The sequence below is a fragment of the Lepidochelys kempii genome, chromosome 3, assembly GCF_965140285.1.
Source record: "Lepidochelys kempii isolate rLepKem1 chromosome 3, rLepKem1.hap1, whole genome shotgun sequence".
In the NCBI taxonomy this organism is placed as follows: domain Eukaryota; kingdom Metazoa; phylum Chordata; order Testudines; family Cheloniidae; genus Lepidochelys; species Lepidochelys kempii.
The window spans coordinates 116613042-116630481 of NC_136382.1; the positions used below are offsets into that span (position 1 = coordinate 116613042).

A 17440-nucleotide genomic window follows, 5' to 3' on the forward strand; every position below is an offset into this window, starting at 1 on the left:
CTGTGGAATTAGGTATTACAGTGAAATCGCCTAGGGTGAAATCCTTGCTCTACTGAAAGCGGTGGGAGTTCTGCCACTGACTACAAGGCCATGTCAAACTTATTAGGCTTTTTACATAGGTTAGTGAACAGTCATGCAATGATAATTATAGTAATCTGTTCTGGTGATCTAGAGATGAGAAAGTGTGTATCACACAATTTTTCCACTGAGCCACTCAGATTGTGACATTGCTTAATACTGTCTACTACACTATAAGCACTATTAGGAATGTGACACAAAGCAGCAAATACACCACAATACACAACACAAGTTCTTCAAATGTAGACAGGACTATAAACATTATGAAAGCAACTGAGGTGGCAGCTATTTATGTCTTGATGTTGAGGAATACATGGCTAGTTTCACACTTCGTCGTGCATCGCCTTGCTTTTGCTTATTAGAAACACAATCTTATCTTTATTTCATGTAACTTCATGTTGAAGAACTTTCTTTATTTTATGGTAATTCACTCAAATGTTTATTTATTTAAAATAATTTTCAGTCTGATAACTGGCATTTAGTTGAAGCATTATTTCTCATAAACTTACACTGGGATGGAATGGAATCATTGCTAATCTCTTCAAGCACAGCACACAAATAGGTATCAATTCTCCAATCGGATCTGCATGGATGAACCACGATGTATTTGCACAAGTCTGTTAGGCTTCATGCAGAATAACCAGTTCAGGGACATAGCTTCTAAATTATAACATGTCATGTGTAATTCAGATGTGCTCAATTTTCTCCATCAGAGTCATTGAACATTGGGGTTCTATCTAGTAGCTGCTAACAAATAGGGATGTATGATTTAATGTATCTCTGTGAAAAACACAGAGATATTAATTTTACTCTTGAGTTTTTTAGAAACATTGCTTTAATGACAAGGCAAGAATTCAAGCAGTGTTCTATTTTTCACCGCTGCAACCAAGAGATAGATGATTTTATTTATTTAGTATATGTTAATATGATCACAACTTCAGAAATTAATATTCTGTCAAGAAACTCTTCCAGTCACCTGAATCAAATCTGACTTGGGAACCTTTCAAAATATATTGCAACAGCCTGCAGCAGCCTAACTGCAAGCCATTGCAGAGTTAAAGGGTTTATAGAAAATTACATTTTGGGAACTTTGCACCCATGAGCACATGAAGGTTGAGAAGACATACCTATTATATTTTGAAGGGTGATGTAAAGTGATCCTTGGAACTGACAGCGTATTTTTGACTAAATGCAGCTTTTGGAGGTACTAGGCATCTCTGAGGCCAATAAATGAACTAGGAGAAAATGTGTACCTACAATACTGTACAGACAATTTGGAATTCTGTAAATACTGTAGCAATAAAGGTCTATGGGTGCACAAGCTAGTGAGCACACTAGTTCCTTTATTATTTCAGCATAAAAGACACACAGAACATCAGGTGCTATAAAATAAGGTGCTATAGCCACTGACTGATGTACATTTTACAATACAAAGGCTTTCTACACTTTGTATAAACATGCTACATGACTATTTGGTAAGTCAGTGAGCTTCACCCAAAAAAAGAAAAAAACTATGCATTCATTAAAATGTTTTAATATTACATACAATGAAGGCTTTGTAGGTATAAATAGCCACTAACAGAGAAACCAGCCTATAATGTTTTTCCTTTAGCTCTTGCCAAATCTTTGAGCTTGATATATTTGTATACAAAGTGTAACATCTTTACATCATTGTGGCTCTGAAACTCGAGTCAAATGTCTGTTCCTCGCCCTTGCAGCCACTAGGGAAAAAGAGAGAGAGAGAGAGAGAGAGAGAGAGAGAGAGAGAGAGAGAAACAAGGTTTTAATGCTTAATGTAACATGTGAACCAATCACCTTCATTTGGCTGGTTTGCATATCCAAGGGAGATGATGATGTTTCCAGGGTATCCAGTTCTTTTTCTTTTTCAGTTATCCAGATGGACAGAGCTTCAAAATTATTGCCAAAATGATCCCACTTGCTTTTCACCATTTCCATGGTTTTAATACTAAAATTAACCAAATTAAGTAGAGAAAATAAACAGTTTAATATAGTGAAACTTTTCTTTCGAGGTCTAATTAAAAATACTACTTATCCAAATTACAGGCAGTTTGTATTTTCAAAAAAATGTTTTTAGAGAACGTACATGTGTCTTTTGGATCAAAGTCAGATCGGACTTTGCACAATTCCATTAATCTCAATAGTGGTACACACAATATGAGTAAGTGTAAAATCTGTGTATCAAGGAATACATGAAAGCAAGAAATAACAAAGAAAAACAATCCAGGCACCATATACACACAATATTGTGTGGAATATAAACATTATATGGCTGTACCAGATCCTAAAAATAAAGGGGTCTGAATTATTTTACAGCAAAATGGCTAAGACCAGTATACTGTAGCTCTGCATGTGATCAGTGAGGACTGACTGTTTTATTCTCTTGTGCTATAAACAACAATCTGCCAACCTTGCAAGTAGCTGTTTTTTTTCTCAAGCAAAGAGTTAACGTCAAGTGAAAGAACAGAAAACTGATGAAGCCTGAGCTTGGTCCAAAATATTTTTTTGCCCATAAATGTACATTTTAGATGTGTTAAAACAGGAAGAGATTGTGCTTGGTTCGGGTCCAAGGCTTCACACAAGAAGCACCCTTCTCCTTTCTCTCATACACCCCCCACTGGGTATACCAAAAGTAACTCCTTGGCCATAGCTTCTGCTCCTCTCAAAGAATATGACAGTGCTTATGAAACCCAGGCCAGCTTGGTGGGGCACTCTGCCTCCTCTAGTGGCAGCTAGACCAGCTAGTGAGTAATTAACCGGCTTCTGCCTTGGCTAAGAGAGGTTTGTCTTTTTGTCAGGCAGTAGAAGGTCATGCATTAAGCTCCAGTGGTCCCAGGTTTGATCTCAGCTGATGACGACCAGAGTCTGTCAGTGTTACAAGTGGGGGCTCATCCAGAATATTAACTGGGAAGTCTCTGAAGCTCAGGATGTGCATCTCCAGCTAGAAGAAGTATGTAACCCATGTTTGCTTGGTGTGGCACTCTGTCCCCCTCTAGTGACAGCTAGACCAGCTCTAGACTGATGAGCCTGCTACAGTCTTAGCTAAGAGGAATGCATTTTTTAGCTCAGGCGGGAAAGGGTCATGCATTAAACTCCAGAGGTACCAGGTTTGATCCCAGCCAACGGTGACAAGGGTTTGTCGGCATTACACTCAGATAAGGTGGCAATACGTATCATGATGCCAGGAGGAAGAGGGCTGGGGATCAGAATACAGGAATCAGAACACTGAGCAACTGGGGTATGATTTCCTTATGATTCCTTGAGATCTGCAGTATTTCAAGGACATCTCTCTGTCCCCTCTGCTCAGCTACAAATCTATGTGCACAAAAAGAATGTGTGTCAGTTTTGCTGTGTAGCTGACCATGCAGAGCTGCTATTCTTTTTTCTCCTCCTGAAGGTTTTCCCATAGAAGAGCAGTGTGTGAGACCTGCTGTGTTTAGGAGGACATCTTCAATACATATCTATGGGGCAACATTTCTAACTGCTGGCACTGCTATTCTGCAATGTGCATGAGCCACCCCATGACCGTATATGCAAAATATTCACTTCAATGTAAAATACATGTTTTGCAGGTTCATCTCATTCTAATGTCCAGCTATACAGGCATGCATGTTTTGCAGGAAGAAGTTATGGCTATTGGGTAAAGAAGCCCTGTTCTATCACAGTACCACAGACATATTACATGATTTTACTTCCAAATGAAAATCTATTCCAAACCTAGGCTGCATGGGAATATGGCCAAACTGTCTAGCTTTCTGCAAGGCTTTATAAAATGATGCCACATTATTAAAAACAAAAATGAATATATATCACTGGCAGTAAGGGGCTACTCAGAGTCTTTTGAATCAAAGGACAATGGTGGCCTGCTCAATGATGGTGGTAAAAATCACACTAGCAAGTCAATTATTAAGTAGAAAATGACAGACTATTTGACAATAAATGACTATAGTATTTCACACATTTTAGTGAGGGAGTGTATAAAGAATGAAATTGCTAATAGCTAAATACATGCTATAGTAGCTGTTGGGATCAGGATTCACACTGAGAAGAAAAAGCAGTTGAACTATAATCAAGCTCTTCCCAAAATTTCAGAGTAGCTGGATAATGATCAATAATGAAATAGCCAACAATGTTGGCATTTCAGTTGCCTTTGGTTAGGCAACCACTGAGATGGACAGGAACAGATCTTACTTCTTGGAACAACTGGGGCAAATTCAACCCAAGGGTAACTCCAGTAAGGCAGCATGGGACTGGGATGTACTTGGAAGTTTATCTTTACAACCAGTGGATCAACTGGATAAATCATCGTAGTTCCACTGAAGTAAATGGAGCAACACAGATTTGTACTAGCTGAGGATCTGGTACACTATGCTCAGAAATGCATATGTTTAATGAAAGCTTAAATGTAGGGCTGTTGATTAATCGCAGTTAGCTCATGCGATTAACTAAAAAAAATTAATCCCGATTAAAAATTTAATTGCTACTAATTGCAGTTTTAATTACACTGTTAAACAATAGAATACCAATAGAAATTTATTAAATATTTTTCATGTGTTTCTACATTTTCAAATATATTGATTTCAATTACAACACAGAATACAAAGTGTATAGTGATCACTTTATATTATTACTTTTGATTAGAAATATTTGCACTGTAAAAATGATAAACAAAAGAAACAGTATTTTTCAATTCACCTCATACAAGTACTGTAGTACAATGTCTTTATCATGAAAGTGTAACTTACAAATGTAGATTCTTTTTGGTTACATATCTGTACTCAAAAACAAAACAATGCAAAACTTTAGAGCCTGCAAGTCCACTCAGTCCTACTTCTCGTTCAGCCAATCACTCAGAAAAACAAGTTTGTTTACATTTACGAGAGATAATGATGCCCACTTCTTATGTACAATGTCACCAGAGAGTGAGAACAGGTGTTTGCATGGCACTGCAAGGTATTTTGTAGCTGGCACTGCAAGGTATTTATGTGCTAGATATGCTAAACATTCGTATGCCCCTTCATACTTCGGCCACCATTCCAGAGCACATGCTTCCATGCTGATGACACTCATTGAAAAAAGAATGAGTTAATTAAATTTGTGACTAGACTCTTTGGGGGAAGAACTGTATGTCTCTGGCTCTTTTTCTCCCGCATTCTGCCATATATTGCATGTTATAGTATTTCTGGATAATGACTCAGCACGTTTGTTCATTTTAAGAACACTTTCGCTGCAGATTTGACAAAACACAAAGAAGATACCAATGTGAGATTTCGAAAGATAGCTACAGCTCTCGACATAAGGTTTAAGAATCGGAAGTGCCTTCCAAAACCTGAGAGGGATGAGGTATAGAGCAGTGGTTCTCCAAAACAGTCCGCCGCTTGTTCAGGGAAAGCCCCTGGTGCGCCGGACCGGTTTGTTTACCTGCCGCATCCGCAGGTTCGGCTGATCGCGGCTCCCACTGGCCGCGGTTCACTGCTCCAGGCCAATGGGGGTTGCAGGAAGCGAAGTGGGCCAAGGGACCTGCCGGCCGCCCTTCCCACAGCCCCCATTGACCTGGAGCGGCAAACCGCGGCCAGTGGGAACCGCGATCAGCCTAACCTGAGGACGCGGCAGGTAAACAAACTAATCTGGCCTGCCAGGGGCTTTCCCTGAACAGCGGACCCACTTGGAGAACCACTAGTGTAGAGTATGCTTTCAGAAGTCTTAAAAAAGAGAAACACTCCGATGCAGAAACTACAGAACCCGAACCACCAAAAAAGCGGTGGCACCTGAGTCAGATGATGATGAAAATGAATATGCGTCGGTCTGCACTGCTTTGGATTGGTATTGAGCAGAACCCGTCATCAGCATGGACACATCCCCTGGAATGATGGTTGAAGCATAAAGGGACATATAAATCTTTAGCACATCTGGCACGTAAATATCTTGCGATGCCGGCTACAACAGCACCATGAGAATGCCTGTTCTCACTTTCAGGTGACATTGTGAACAAGAAGCGGGCAACATTATCTCCTGCAAATATAAACAAATTTGTTTTCTGAGCGATCGGCTGAACAAGAAATATAAGTGAGTGGACTTGTAGGCTTGAAAAGTTTTGTTTTATTTCTGAATACAGTTATTTTCTGTACATAATTCTACATTTGTAAGTTCAACTTCCATGATAAAGAGATTGCACTACAGTACTTGTATTAGGTGAATTGAAAAATACTATTTCTTTTGTTTTTTACAGTGCAAATATTTGTAATAAAAATAAATATAAAGTGAGCACTGTACACTTTCTATTCTGTTATAATTGAAATCAATATATTTGAAAATGTAGAAAACATCTAAAAATATTAAAATAAATGGCATTCCATTATTTTTTAATAGTGCGATTAATCGCATGATGAATTGCGTGTTTAATTTTTGAATCACTTGATTAATCACGATTAATTTTTTAAATCACTTGACAGTCCTACTTAAATTCTAAAGAAATTGTTGAGATCACAACATGGTGCAACCAATATTGTTTGACACTGAATGCCAGCTTCACCTGTACTCAGGCCCCCATAGCTGGGCTTGATAAGAGTTTTTGGTACTAACATCCAGAAATATGTGAATCTACCAAAACAGAGTTTCACTAAATGTCACTGCCCAAATGAAATATTCACAACTTGTGAAAATGCATTATATTTATATAAATGCAAAATGTCACATTTATTTTTCAGGATTTTCTCAGTATTTCCATGGATCTTGATCTTTCCATTTTTACCCGAATTTTGGCAAACCTTTTCTTATTTTCAAGAGCAGAAATACTTATTGCATTGCCAGTGAAAATCAAATTGGGGCATTCACTAAGATAAAGGCACTTCTTGACATATTCCTGTGGAAAAGGTAGGAAAAATGTGAGACAAGCATGGTAACGGTATAGCTTTAAAAAGGCTCTAGTGCCTGAAGAACATGATTAATTCACAAGATTGGGCCTTTGGCTTAGAAATAAAAAATTCTATCTGTTAAAATGCCTGGAATCATGGTAGTTACTTTGTATTATCAAGCCACTATCTTCTTTATTGGTAGGTATTTGTGTTCTCGACAATGGTTAGTACTATTCTCCTGGTTATTATCCCATGGAAAGCTGAAATTTACAGTGCCCTTTGAGACTTAACTTGAAATGTTGACAATGTTATGTAAAAATCAGCTACATTCTTATGCCAGAGGAAATACTAGGACTTGTTAAGAACATACTCTTCTTCAAGGGTAACTTCCACTTTTTTCACTTGTTCCTGGATTGACTTGGCCTGCTGTTGAAGGGATTGCTTGTTCTTTGAGCCCAGCTGTATCTCAGAGGAGTTCTTCACAAGATTCTCAGCCTGTGCTGCAATGGCTATAGTCTGTTTAGCAAGTTCCTGTAAAGAGGCATCATAGTTATTATAAAAAAAAATGTTTTACATTTCCTGATCCTAAAATTATTGTTTTTTCTTCCCCTGTGGGGAGAGAAGCTGTTCCCATGATTATTCATATTTATTTGTGGTATGTGTAAGAACTCAGAACCTTTTTATTTTCACATTTCCATTAACAAATGCTCATTTTAGTTAACTATTCCAATCAAACTAAGGCAAGAACCTAGTTTGATATGATATGACAATAATATTTCAATGTACTCAGTTAAAAATCAGTGTACTAGACGCACTGTGAAGCAGTTTTACTATTGAAATTGCAGAGGGCAGTGTGTCTAGGATAGTCTTTGCATTTAATATCTTTTGGATGCTATAACTCCTAAATATACAGGTGGATGTATAGCTTTATGTAGCTTTTAGCTTCGTTTTTTTCTCTCTTTAGCATTATTTCCTTTCATACAAGATAATGGTGGATTGCTAGATTGACCAGATTTAGATACAATTTGGCATCATTGTCAACAGGGAAAGGTATAAGCATTGAGGAAAAACAATACACTTAGCTAGGAAAAAAAGCAAGCACTATGGGCCTGAACCTGCCCCCATTTAAAGTCAGTACCAAAGCTCTGATTGACATCAAAATAGGAAAAGGATCGGGCTTTAGATAATATGAGTTGTGTTGTCAACACCAGACGAAGAGTAGAAAGAAAACGGAAAGAGGAGTGAGAGAAAGAAAAAGGAAGTTAACTAGTGTTATGCTGAATGTGAGAAAAAAAATCAACTTTTGAGGTCTACTGACTTCAAAATTACTTGCAATAACAGGCTGTTGCTGTGCACACTGTAAAGAAGAAACACATATCAGCTACCTGATCTCCAGGCAGCGTAGCAGGAAAGTGAATATTTTTGTTTATATCTACCCTTATATTTATAATACTTGTATTGAGTAAAATAGTAAAGCTCAGGCAACTACTTTACTCTCCATATATGTGCTTCACTGGCAGATATATTCATTTCAGTGGTGAAATTATAATTTAACTGCTGAAGGCACTATTTTGTCTCCAACCTGCATGCACAGCTTCCACAGACATTAATGGGAGCTTGAAAGAGTTATAGCTCAAAAGTTTGTCCCCTCCACCAACAGAAGTAGGTCCATTAAAAGATATGACCTCACCTACCTGGTCTCTCTCATTCATGGAGAACCATACAGAGATCAAAAAACAACTTTTCACATGACTTATTAATAAATAAGACAGAGCATTGTCACAATTCCACTACTTTACACAGTGGCATTTATACCTTTGTCTGATCCAGTTCTGATGAGAGGCTCTCTAAACTGCTAAAGCTTAAGATGCGTTCAAGTGCAGAGCTTGCTTGCTTAAGATATTTGACTACTGTTTCTTTGTCTCTTTCAAACTGCTCCCATTTGTTTACTGTGACCTACACATAAAAAAGACAACAACAGAAAAGAGTTTGGTTATAAATTACTGAAGGAGGTCAAAGGTTACAGACCTAAATGCAAAACACATCATTTTTTTCCCTCTCAGAACCCCAGCTACAGACACAACCATCTAGGAGACAGTTAAGGTCTGGTTGGTCCCTGGCACATGTTCTGTTCTGTTGTATAGAAAAGCACAGTTCTCTCTAGTACTTGTTTCTAGTTTCTCTCTGGATTTTAAGCATAAATCTGAACCTACTAAAGCCTCAAGGCTATATAAGTAAAGGTGGAAGGACTGGATCTCTGCTCAATGATACCTATAGAATTAGAAAACGTTTTGGTGAAAAAAAACTACACAGGCAAAAAGGTAATTATATTAATACCAAGCTGAATATAAGAGCTATCTGTTCTGTTTATCTAATATAAATTTTGGTTAACATGTGGCATTTGATTATTAGCTACTCCAAGTTTGGAACCCAACCTAGTATCTTCAGTGTAATGAATATTTCCTTGAAATGTCAAGTTTCTGAAATAAACTCAAGCCCCTATTAAAAATTGGGAGAAGGTGGGCCCTTTTAGAAATATCCTAATTTGCTTCCACCAATAATTACAATTAAGACGTCTTCTAATACTCTGCAATGTCAATCATATAGTTTTAACCTATCATAACACAGGAAATAACTGTGGTGTCTTTAAGCCTCCAAGCAAAGTGACAAATCCAATGGCATGATCACCCTTGAGCAGTAAAATCTGAAGGGAGGGTGTAGTCTGGTGAATTGAGTTTAGGGTTGGGAATCAGGAGGGAGTCAGTGATTTGCTCTGTGAGTCATTTAATTTCTCTAAAAAAAAGGAGTACTTGTGGCACCTTAGAGACTAACAAATTTATTCGAGCATAAGCTTTTGTGAGCTACAGCTCACTTCTCTGTGCCTCTGTTTTCCCATCTGTGAAATTAGGATATTTCATATGGCAGCTGTGAGGCTTAACTGTTTGTGCAGTGCTGTATATGTGATAGGTATTATTATTGAATGCAACCTAAATAATTTCACTACAGTGCAGTGTCATCCTTCATGAATAAATGTGCCACATAATCCCCATCTAAAAGCTAATTCATAGGCATTTTGTCTATTAAATGAGAATTAACATTGTCAATTAGGACTGAGCTACAAGCTAGTAAAAAATTAAATGATGTAGTATAATCCATAAGAGTTCCCACATTTGGCTCAAACACGGAGAGAAAAGTATCAGGAGGGATGGATGGGTTCTGACTGTGAAGTTCCCACATACTAAGTTTCAAAGGTGAGAAACTGATCACAAGTTTGTTAAAAATGTTAAAATGTGGAGCAAACGCACCTCTCATCAGACGGATACAAGAGCAAATTAAAGAAAAGGGCATTGACCTGTTACTACTGGAAGAAGTAGAAAGTTGTCAACCCTTTAACTAAATTACATGAAAAACTGGGAAAATAGAATACAGGATACTCATTTCTGTAATGTTACATGCAGAACACTCACCTGTAATTTTTCTTCCCGTTTCTCCATATTCTGCTGCATGTTTTCTAATGTACCTTCCAGCTTCTGTAAATCTTCTTGCACTGTGCTAGGCAGTCCTCCTTCGATCTGCAGCTGCTTAGCTCGCGCAATCTGCTGTTGCACATCTTGCCTCTTTGCACAGAGCCTCTTTGTCCTTTGCTAGAAGCATTTATTCAGGAGGATTGATACAAATTTAAATGTTTCTTAGTTCAGTGTTGAAAACAGGCACACCAGAAACACACTCACAGTTTTCTGTATGTGTATATCTATACAAGGGGTATAATAGACAAAGGGCTGCACTATCTCCTCCCTGAATAGAAGTATGGTCAGAGGGTGAGGACACATGGAGCCTTTTTGTCCCACTTGTGCACCCCCACAGGAGGCACCCCTAAGCTGGCTGCAAAGTAGTGAGTAATGGCTGGAGGCTGGCTCATTCTGCTTCACTACCCCCAGGCTCCAGAGCACCTTTGGTTGTGGTGTGGATATGGCAGTAGCCCTGCTCCTTCTCTGTGCCACTCGCCAGATGCAGAGCAGCACTGAGGGAAGCACACTGTACACCCACACAGTGAGAAAACAGCAAATGCCAAAGCTCCACCCCCTTGCATATGGGTGTCCCACCCACCTCCAGCCCTGCCTCCTACATAGAATCATAGAATCATAGAATATCAGGGTTGGAAGGGACCTCAGGAGGTCATCTAGTCCAACCCCCTGCTCAAAAGCAGGACCCATCCCCAATTAAATCATCCCAGCCAGGGCTTTGTCAAGCCTGACCTTAAAAACTTCTAAGAAAGGAGATTCCACCACCTCCCTAGGCAACGCATTCCAGTATTTCACCACCCTCCTAGTGAAAAAGTTTTTCCTAATATCCAACCTAAACCTCCCCCACTGCAACTTGAGACCATTACTCCTTGTCCTGTCCTCTTCCACCACTGAGAATAGTCTAGAACCATCCTCTCAGGAACCACCTCTCAGGTAGTTGAAAGCAGCTACCAAATCCCCCCTCATTCTTCTCTTCTGCAGACTAAACAATCCCAGTTCCCTCAGCCTCTCCTCATAAGTTATGTGTTCCAGACCCCTAATCATTTTTGTTGCCCTTCGCTGGACTCTCTCCAATTTATCCACATCCTTCTTGTAGTGTGGGGCCCAAAACTGGACACAGTACTCCAGATGAGGCCTCACCAATGTCGAACAGAGGGGGACGATCACGTCCCTCGATCTGCTCGCTATGCCCCTACTTATACATCCCAAAATGCCATTGGCCTTCTTGGCAACAAGGGCACACTGCTGACTCATATCCAGCTTCTCGTCCACTGTCACCCCTAGGTCCTTTTCCGCAGAACTGCTGCCTAGCCATTCGGTCCCTAGTCTGTAGCTGTGCATTGGGTTCTTCCATCCTAAGTGCAGAACCCTGCACTTATCCTTATTGAACCTCATCAGATTTCTTTTGGCCCAATCCTCCAATTTGTCTAGGTCCCTCTGTATCCTATCCCTGCCCTCCAGCGTATCTACCACTCCTCCCAATTTAGTATCATCCGCAAATTTGCTGAGAGTGCAATCTACACCATCCTCCAGATCATTTATGAAGATATTGAACAAAACCGGCCCCAGGACCGACCCCTGGGGCACTCCACTTGACACCGGCTGCCAACTAGACATGGAGCCATTGATCACTACCCGTTGAGCCCGACAATCTAGCCAACTTTCTACCCACCTTACAGTGCATTCATCCAACCCATACTTCTTTAACTTGCTGACAAGAATACTGTGGGAGACCGTGTCAAAAGCTTTGCTAAAGTCAAGATACAATACATCCACTGCTTTCCCTTCATCCACAGAACCAGTAATCTCATCACAGAAGGCGATTAGATTAGTCAGGCATGACCTTCCCTTGGTGAATCCATGCTGACTGTTCCTGATCACTTTCCTCTCATGTAAATGCTTCAGGATTGATTCCTTGAGGACCTGCTCCATGATTTTTCCGGGGACTGAAGTGAGGCTGACTGGCCTGTAGTTCCCAGGATCCTCCTTCTTCCCTTTTTTAAAGATGGGCACTACATTAGCCTTTTTCCAGTCATCCGGGACTTCCCCCGTTTGCCACGAGTTTTCAAAGATAATGGCCAATGGCTCTGCAATCACAGCCGCCAGTTCCTTTAGCACTCTCGGATGCAACTCGTCCGGCCCCATGGACTTGTGCACGTCCAGCTTTTCTAAATAGTCCCTAACCACCTCTTTCTCCACAGAGGGCTGGCCATCTATTCCCCATGTTGTGATGCCCAGCGCAGCAGTCTGGGAACTGACCTTGTTCGTGAAGACAGAGGCAAAAAAAGCATTGAGTACATTAGCTTTTTCCACATCCTCTGTCACTAGGTTGCCTCCCTCATTCATTAAGGGGCCCACACTTTCCTTGGCTTTCTTCTTGTTGCCAGCATACCTGAAGAAACCCTTCTTGTTACTCTTGACATCTCTCGCTAGCTGCAGCTCCAGGTGCGATTTGGCCCTCCTGATTTCATTCCTACATGCCCGAGCAATATTTTTATACTCTTCCCTGGTCATATGTCCAACCTTCCACTTCTTGTAAGCTTCTTTTTTATGCTTAAGATCTGCTAGGATTTCACCGTTAAGCCAAGCTGGTCGCCTGCCATATTTACTATTCTTTCGACACATCGGGATGGTTTGTCCCTGTAACCTCAACAGGGATTCCTTGAAATACAGCCAACTCTCCTGGACTCCTTTCCCCTTCATGTTAATCCCACAGGGGATCCTTCCCATCCGTTCCCTGAGGGAGTCAAAGTCTGCTTTCCTGAAGTCCAGGGTCTGTATCCTGCTGCTTACCTTTCTTCCCTGTGTCAGGATCCTGAACTGAACCAACTCATGGTCACTGCCTCCCAGATTCCCGTCCACTTTTGCTTCCCCCACTAATTCTTCCCGGTTTGTGAGCAGCAGGTCAAGAAAAGCGCCCCCCCTAGTTGGCTCCTCTAGCACTTGCACCAGGAAATTGTCCCCTATGCTTTCCAAAAACTTCCTGGATTGTCTATGCACTGCTGTATTGCTCTCCCAGAAGATATCAGGAAAATTAAAGTCACCCATGAGAACCAGGGCATGCGATCTAGTAGCTTCCGCGAGCTGCAGGAAGAAAGCCCCATCTACCTCATCCCCCTGGTCCGGTGGTCTATAGCAGACTCCCACCACTACATCACTCTTGTTGCTCACACTTCTAAACTTAATCCAGAGACACTCAGGTTTTTCTGTAGTTTCGTACCGGAGCTCTGAGCAGTCATACTGCTCCCTTACATACAGTGCTACTCCCCCACCTTTTCTGCCCTGCCTTTACATGTCCCTTTGCTGGGGTTTGTGAAGGAATCCTCAGAAGGCAGCCTGCAGCTGTCTGTCTCAGTTCTCTTCTGGCCAGTTCCAGGGCTTTTAAAGACCCCACTTGTACCACTTCCCCCATCTGCCATACAGGGGACAGGATAGGGCGAAAATTTCACCCATGACTCTTCCTGGCTTCTGCAAGCATAAACCTGCCAAGTCCCTGTGAGTAGTGCTCCTCCTCCTGCCTCTCTCAGATTGGCTCAGGTTTGCGGAGCCTTAAAACACCAGCACATACAGCAACTATTACACAGATGTAGTTATTACAAATATGACACGCGCTGTACAGAATCAGAGCTACAACACAGCATCCTCTGGTTAGACAACAAGGCACATCCAACTGTGCAGAAACACAGGTTAATAAACACCATTTACACCGTGCACCGACAATGACAATAATGTGATTCTTAGTTAGGAAGCCCCAGAGTGACTGTTACACAATACAGCCTTGTTCTACAGTCTGTGACAGAACACAACCCCCAACCTTTATTTATGACTAGTAGTAGTAGTAGTACTTGTTGTTATGACTGAAAACAGTGATATGTGTAACTATTGCATAACTGGGTCCACTGTCTGTTAAGATTAAAAAAACACATGTTTTTAATTCTGTTTACCTGCAATCAGTTAAAATAAGAACCTGTTACTGCAGTCAGCACCTGATTTGGTGAAAATATGACATCTTGCATTACGTATCAATTAATGTAAACTACACAAAACAGTTTTTTATAGTTTTACATACATACCCAGCCAGAATATTAAGGACAAATTCTGCTTTCAGTTACATACACTCGTGTAAGTTAAGGCAGAATCTGCTCCACAATATTAAAAATATTAATTGTGCAAATTCAAACATTGGGTTAATTGAACCATGGCAATATAATGTCATAAAACCAAATTCTGTTACTGGAGGCACAGTACTGGAAAAAATGACTGGTGTAAATAATTCCTCCAATTATGCTCACAACGATCAGATCAGAATCTTAGCCTTTAAAAATAGTAATACTTGTAGAGTGCACTTGTCAAAAATTTCAAACTTTGGCACCTAAATAAAAATGGTCTGATTTTCAGAAGGTCTGGAACTCAAGTGAATTCAACAAGAGCTGCAAGTGCTCATCTCCACTGAAAATCTGGCTATTTTTATTTAGGGCACCCAGGTTTGAAAATAAAGGTCTCTTTATTTCAAGACAAAATAAATGACATCATTATAAACTAGAATCACTTAGGCCATGTCTACATTAGCACTTTTGTTGCTCAGGGGTCTGAAAAAAACACACACCCCCAGCGACATAAGTTTTGCCAGCATAAGCGCTCATGTGCACAGTGCTATGTCGCTCGTTGAGCTGATTTTATTTTGTCGATGGGAGAGCTCTCTCCCATCAGCATAACGTGGCTACCCGAGCACTCGTACAGAGGCACTATTTCCCTATGCTGGGGCTATACTTTTTACCTGATGTTGTCATATTAAATACACTGCAGTACACTATAGGAGAAGCCACACAAACACTCTATGCTTGTCAATGACACAAACGCCACATAACATATCAAATCTGGGTATGCCCAGTTGTCCTACCTGATGATGCAAAAGCAGTTGTTGAGCCTGTAATAAGCTTTCTGTATCTAAGATTTTTTCAGCCTCTACTTGGGCTTCTTTTGAGTTGGTAATTAGTTCTTCTAGAGCACTTTTTACTTCTTCTTTGTATTGGACACAATCACCCACAGTGCTTAACATCTTCTCAATCTATATTTATGGACAACATTGAAATAGGCAATAGCTGAACCGGGTTAATTTACATTTGGGGTATTTTTTGTAACACATGATAATTGTCTGTAATGCAAAACCCATACACCACCAGGTCATTTAGGACCACGCTTTTGCTTTGTATTTAGAGAAAAACTAAAAACATTCATAGCCCTAAAATGTGACTACCCTACCCCAATTTCCTATCTGTTTGCAATATCTTTGTAATACTTTATGGGTCATATCTTCAGGTGGTATAAATTGTCATAATTGTCATTTATTTCAGATCAGCTATGACAATTTACACAATTTGAGGATCTCTCTCAGTATATTATTTGTACTTCCTATTAGCCTAGCATTCATCAACAATTCTACAATAATATATCAGTGGAAGAAAATATAAATATAAAATGTAGTCAGTCAGGAAACAGATTTCAGTTTTTAGGAATGTGTGAAATATTTCAGACAGATTAAGAATCAACAGAACCTTCACTCTAAACTTGAGGACAACATAAAGCCAAACCATATTTAGGTTCTGGAAAAGTTTAGTAACCATTTCCTGTTTTTGTTTTAAATGTTCATGGATCTCTGCTTTTCTTGGCTCTTGCTTTTGGATGAGACAAGAGGTAAATTCACTTAAATACCATGAAAAGTTATATTATGCAGTATTTCCAACCCTTTGGAAATCACGACATGAACCAACAGTTTTCACAAAATTTCACACCCAATTTTCACACCAAGGAAAATTAAATTAAGTTTGAATAAATACTTGGAGCCTGTATAAATCTGGAACAATTACAATGATGTAAGAAGGTCTCTGCAAGAGACTGCAGTGAAAGTGGCACTGGAGTCTCCATCCTGAATTTCATCCTCCTCCTAACAAGGACATCCCCAAACTCCTAATCTTTCTCTTATGAAAAATATGGAGTAGAGTCTTGAGAGGCAGGCTCGATTGCCCCAGATCTAAGAGGAGCACAATTTCTTCAAGACAGTTTGATACTTCTCGTTGCCTGTCAAAGCTAAATGGGAAATAGATAACAGCTGTGAGGGTATCCATGTGTCTGAAGTTGACAGGGTCCCTAAACTTAAGTGAGATATCCTGCCTATTTTTGGAAGAAACAGGCCCTTGAACAGTCACACTAATGAGGGATATATCCTGTTACTGAATCTAGTCTTCTACTGGTGTTTTGTGCAGATTCTGCCCCTGGAATGTGAAGAGTCTCTCCTTGGGTTAAGAATGAAAGGATCTTCTACCTTTGTACGAGAGCTTGTCATCCTTTGAGCTTGTAGGAGAGCTTGTAGTCCTTTGAGGGCTTCATTAGAGTAGATAGCTCACACTATGGCTTATCTACATTGTCAGCCACCACCTTATCAATCATTTCCTCCTCAGATTTTTAAGGCACAGAGGATTTGCTATGAATAATTTGCTGCCCAGGTCAGAAGCCAGAGTTAGTGCCTGGACATTGAGTTTGCTGCCATGACTCTTGCTGGCAGCTTTAAGAAATCCACAGATAAACTGGTATAATTATGACAGCCAGGAATATCTTCTATTGTATCAACTTACTTGAATTCATCATAGATCTGGAGATGCAAGCATTTTATATCATTTTAAATATAAATATTTTGGCTCAGTAAAACTGGTGGTTGCTAGAGAGCCGTGGGGGCAGCTGAAGAAGTTTTGAAGTCGCTTCTGAGGATTACTTCCATCATCTAGTATTTTGCAAGAATTATCTTGCCATTTTCCACAAATGCCATTATTGCATCAGCAACAAGAATGATGCAAACATAATTTTGGGTCCTAGGACACTGTAAAATTCCAGGACATGCCAAGCATCCTTTCCCCTTTACCTAGAGTTTCTCCCCATTAACATCTTTGATGGAGGAATGTAGTGGGTAGC

General features: G+C 40.1%; 1 protein-coding gene and 1 long non-coding RNA gene across 13 annotated transcripts in view; one reads left to right on the forward strand and one right to left on the reverse strand.

Moving 5' to 3' along the window:
• Positions 1 to 17440, reverse strand: part of SYNE1 (spectrin repeat containing nuclear envelope protein 1) — a 501907-nt gene that overhangs the window by 294736 nt on the left and 189731 nt on the right. For 11 of the 12 annotated variants that reach the window (XM_073337684.2, XM_073337695.2, XM_073337685.2 and 8 more), the window contains 5 exons: positions 15375 to 15542; positions 10418 to 10594; positions 8766 to 8906; positions 7321 to 7481; positions 1894 to 2044 (listed from right to left, as the gene is read on the reverse strand). In XM_073337684.2, coding sequence (XP_073193785.2) covers positions 1894 to 2044; positions 7321 to 7481; positions 8766 to 8906; positions 10418 to 10594; positions 15375 to 15542 — 798 coding nt within the window. Of the gene's footprint in view, positions 1 to 1893; positions 2045 to 7241; positions 7261 to 7320; positions 7482 to 8765; positions 8907 to 10417; positions 10595 to 15374; positions 15543 to 17440 lie in introns of those variants that run through there. The other variant, XM_073337693.2, reaches the window with a different exon arrangement.
• LOC140909130 (uncharacterized) overlaps positions 1 to 17440 on the forward strand; it is a 62933-nt gene that overhangs the window by 43364 nt on the left and 2129 nt on the right. The gene's annotated exons all lie outside the window — the stretch shown is intronic.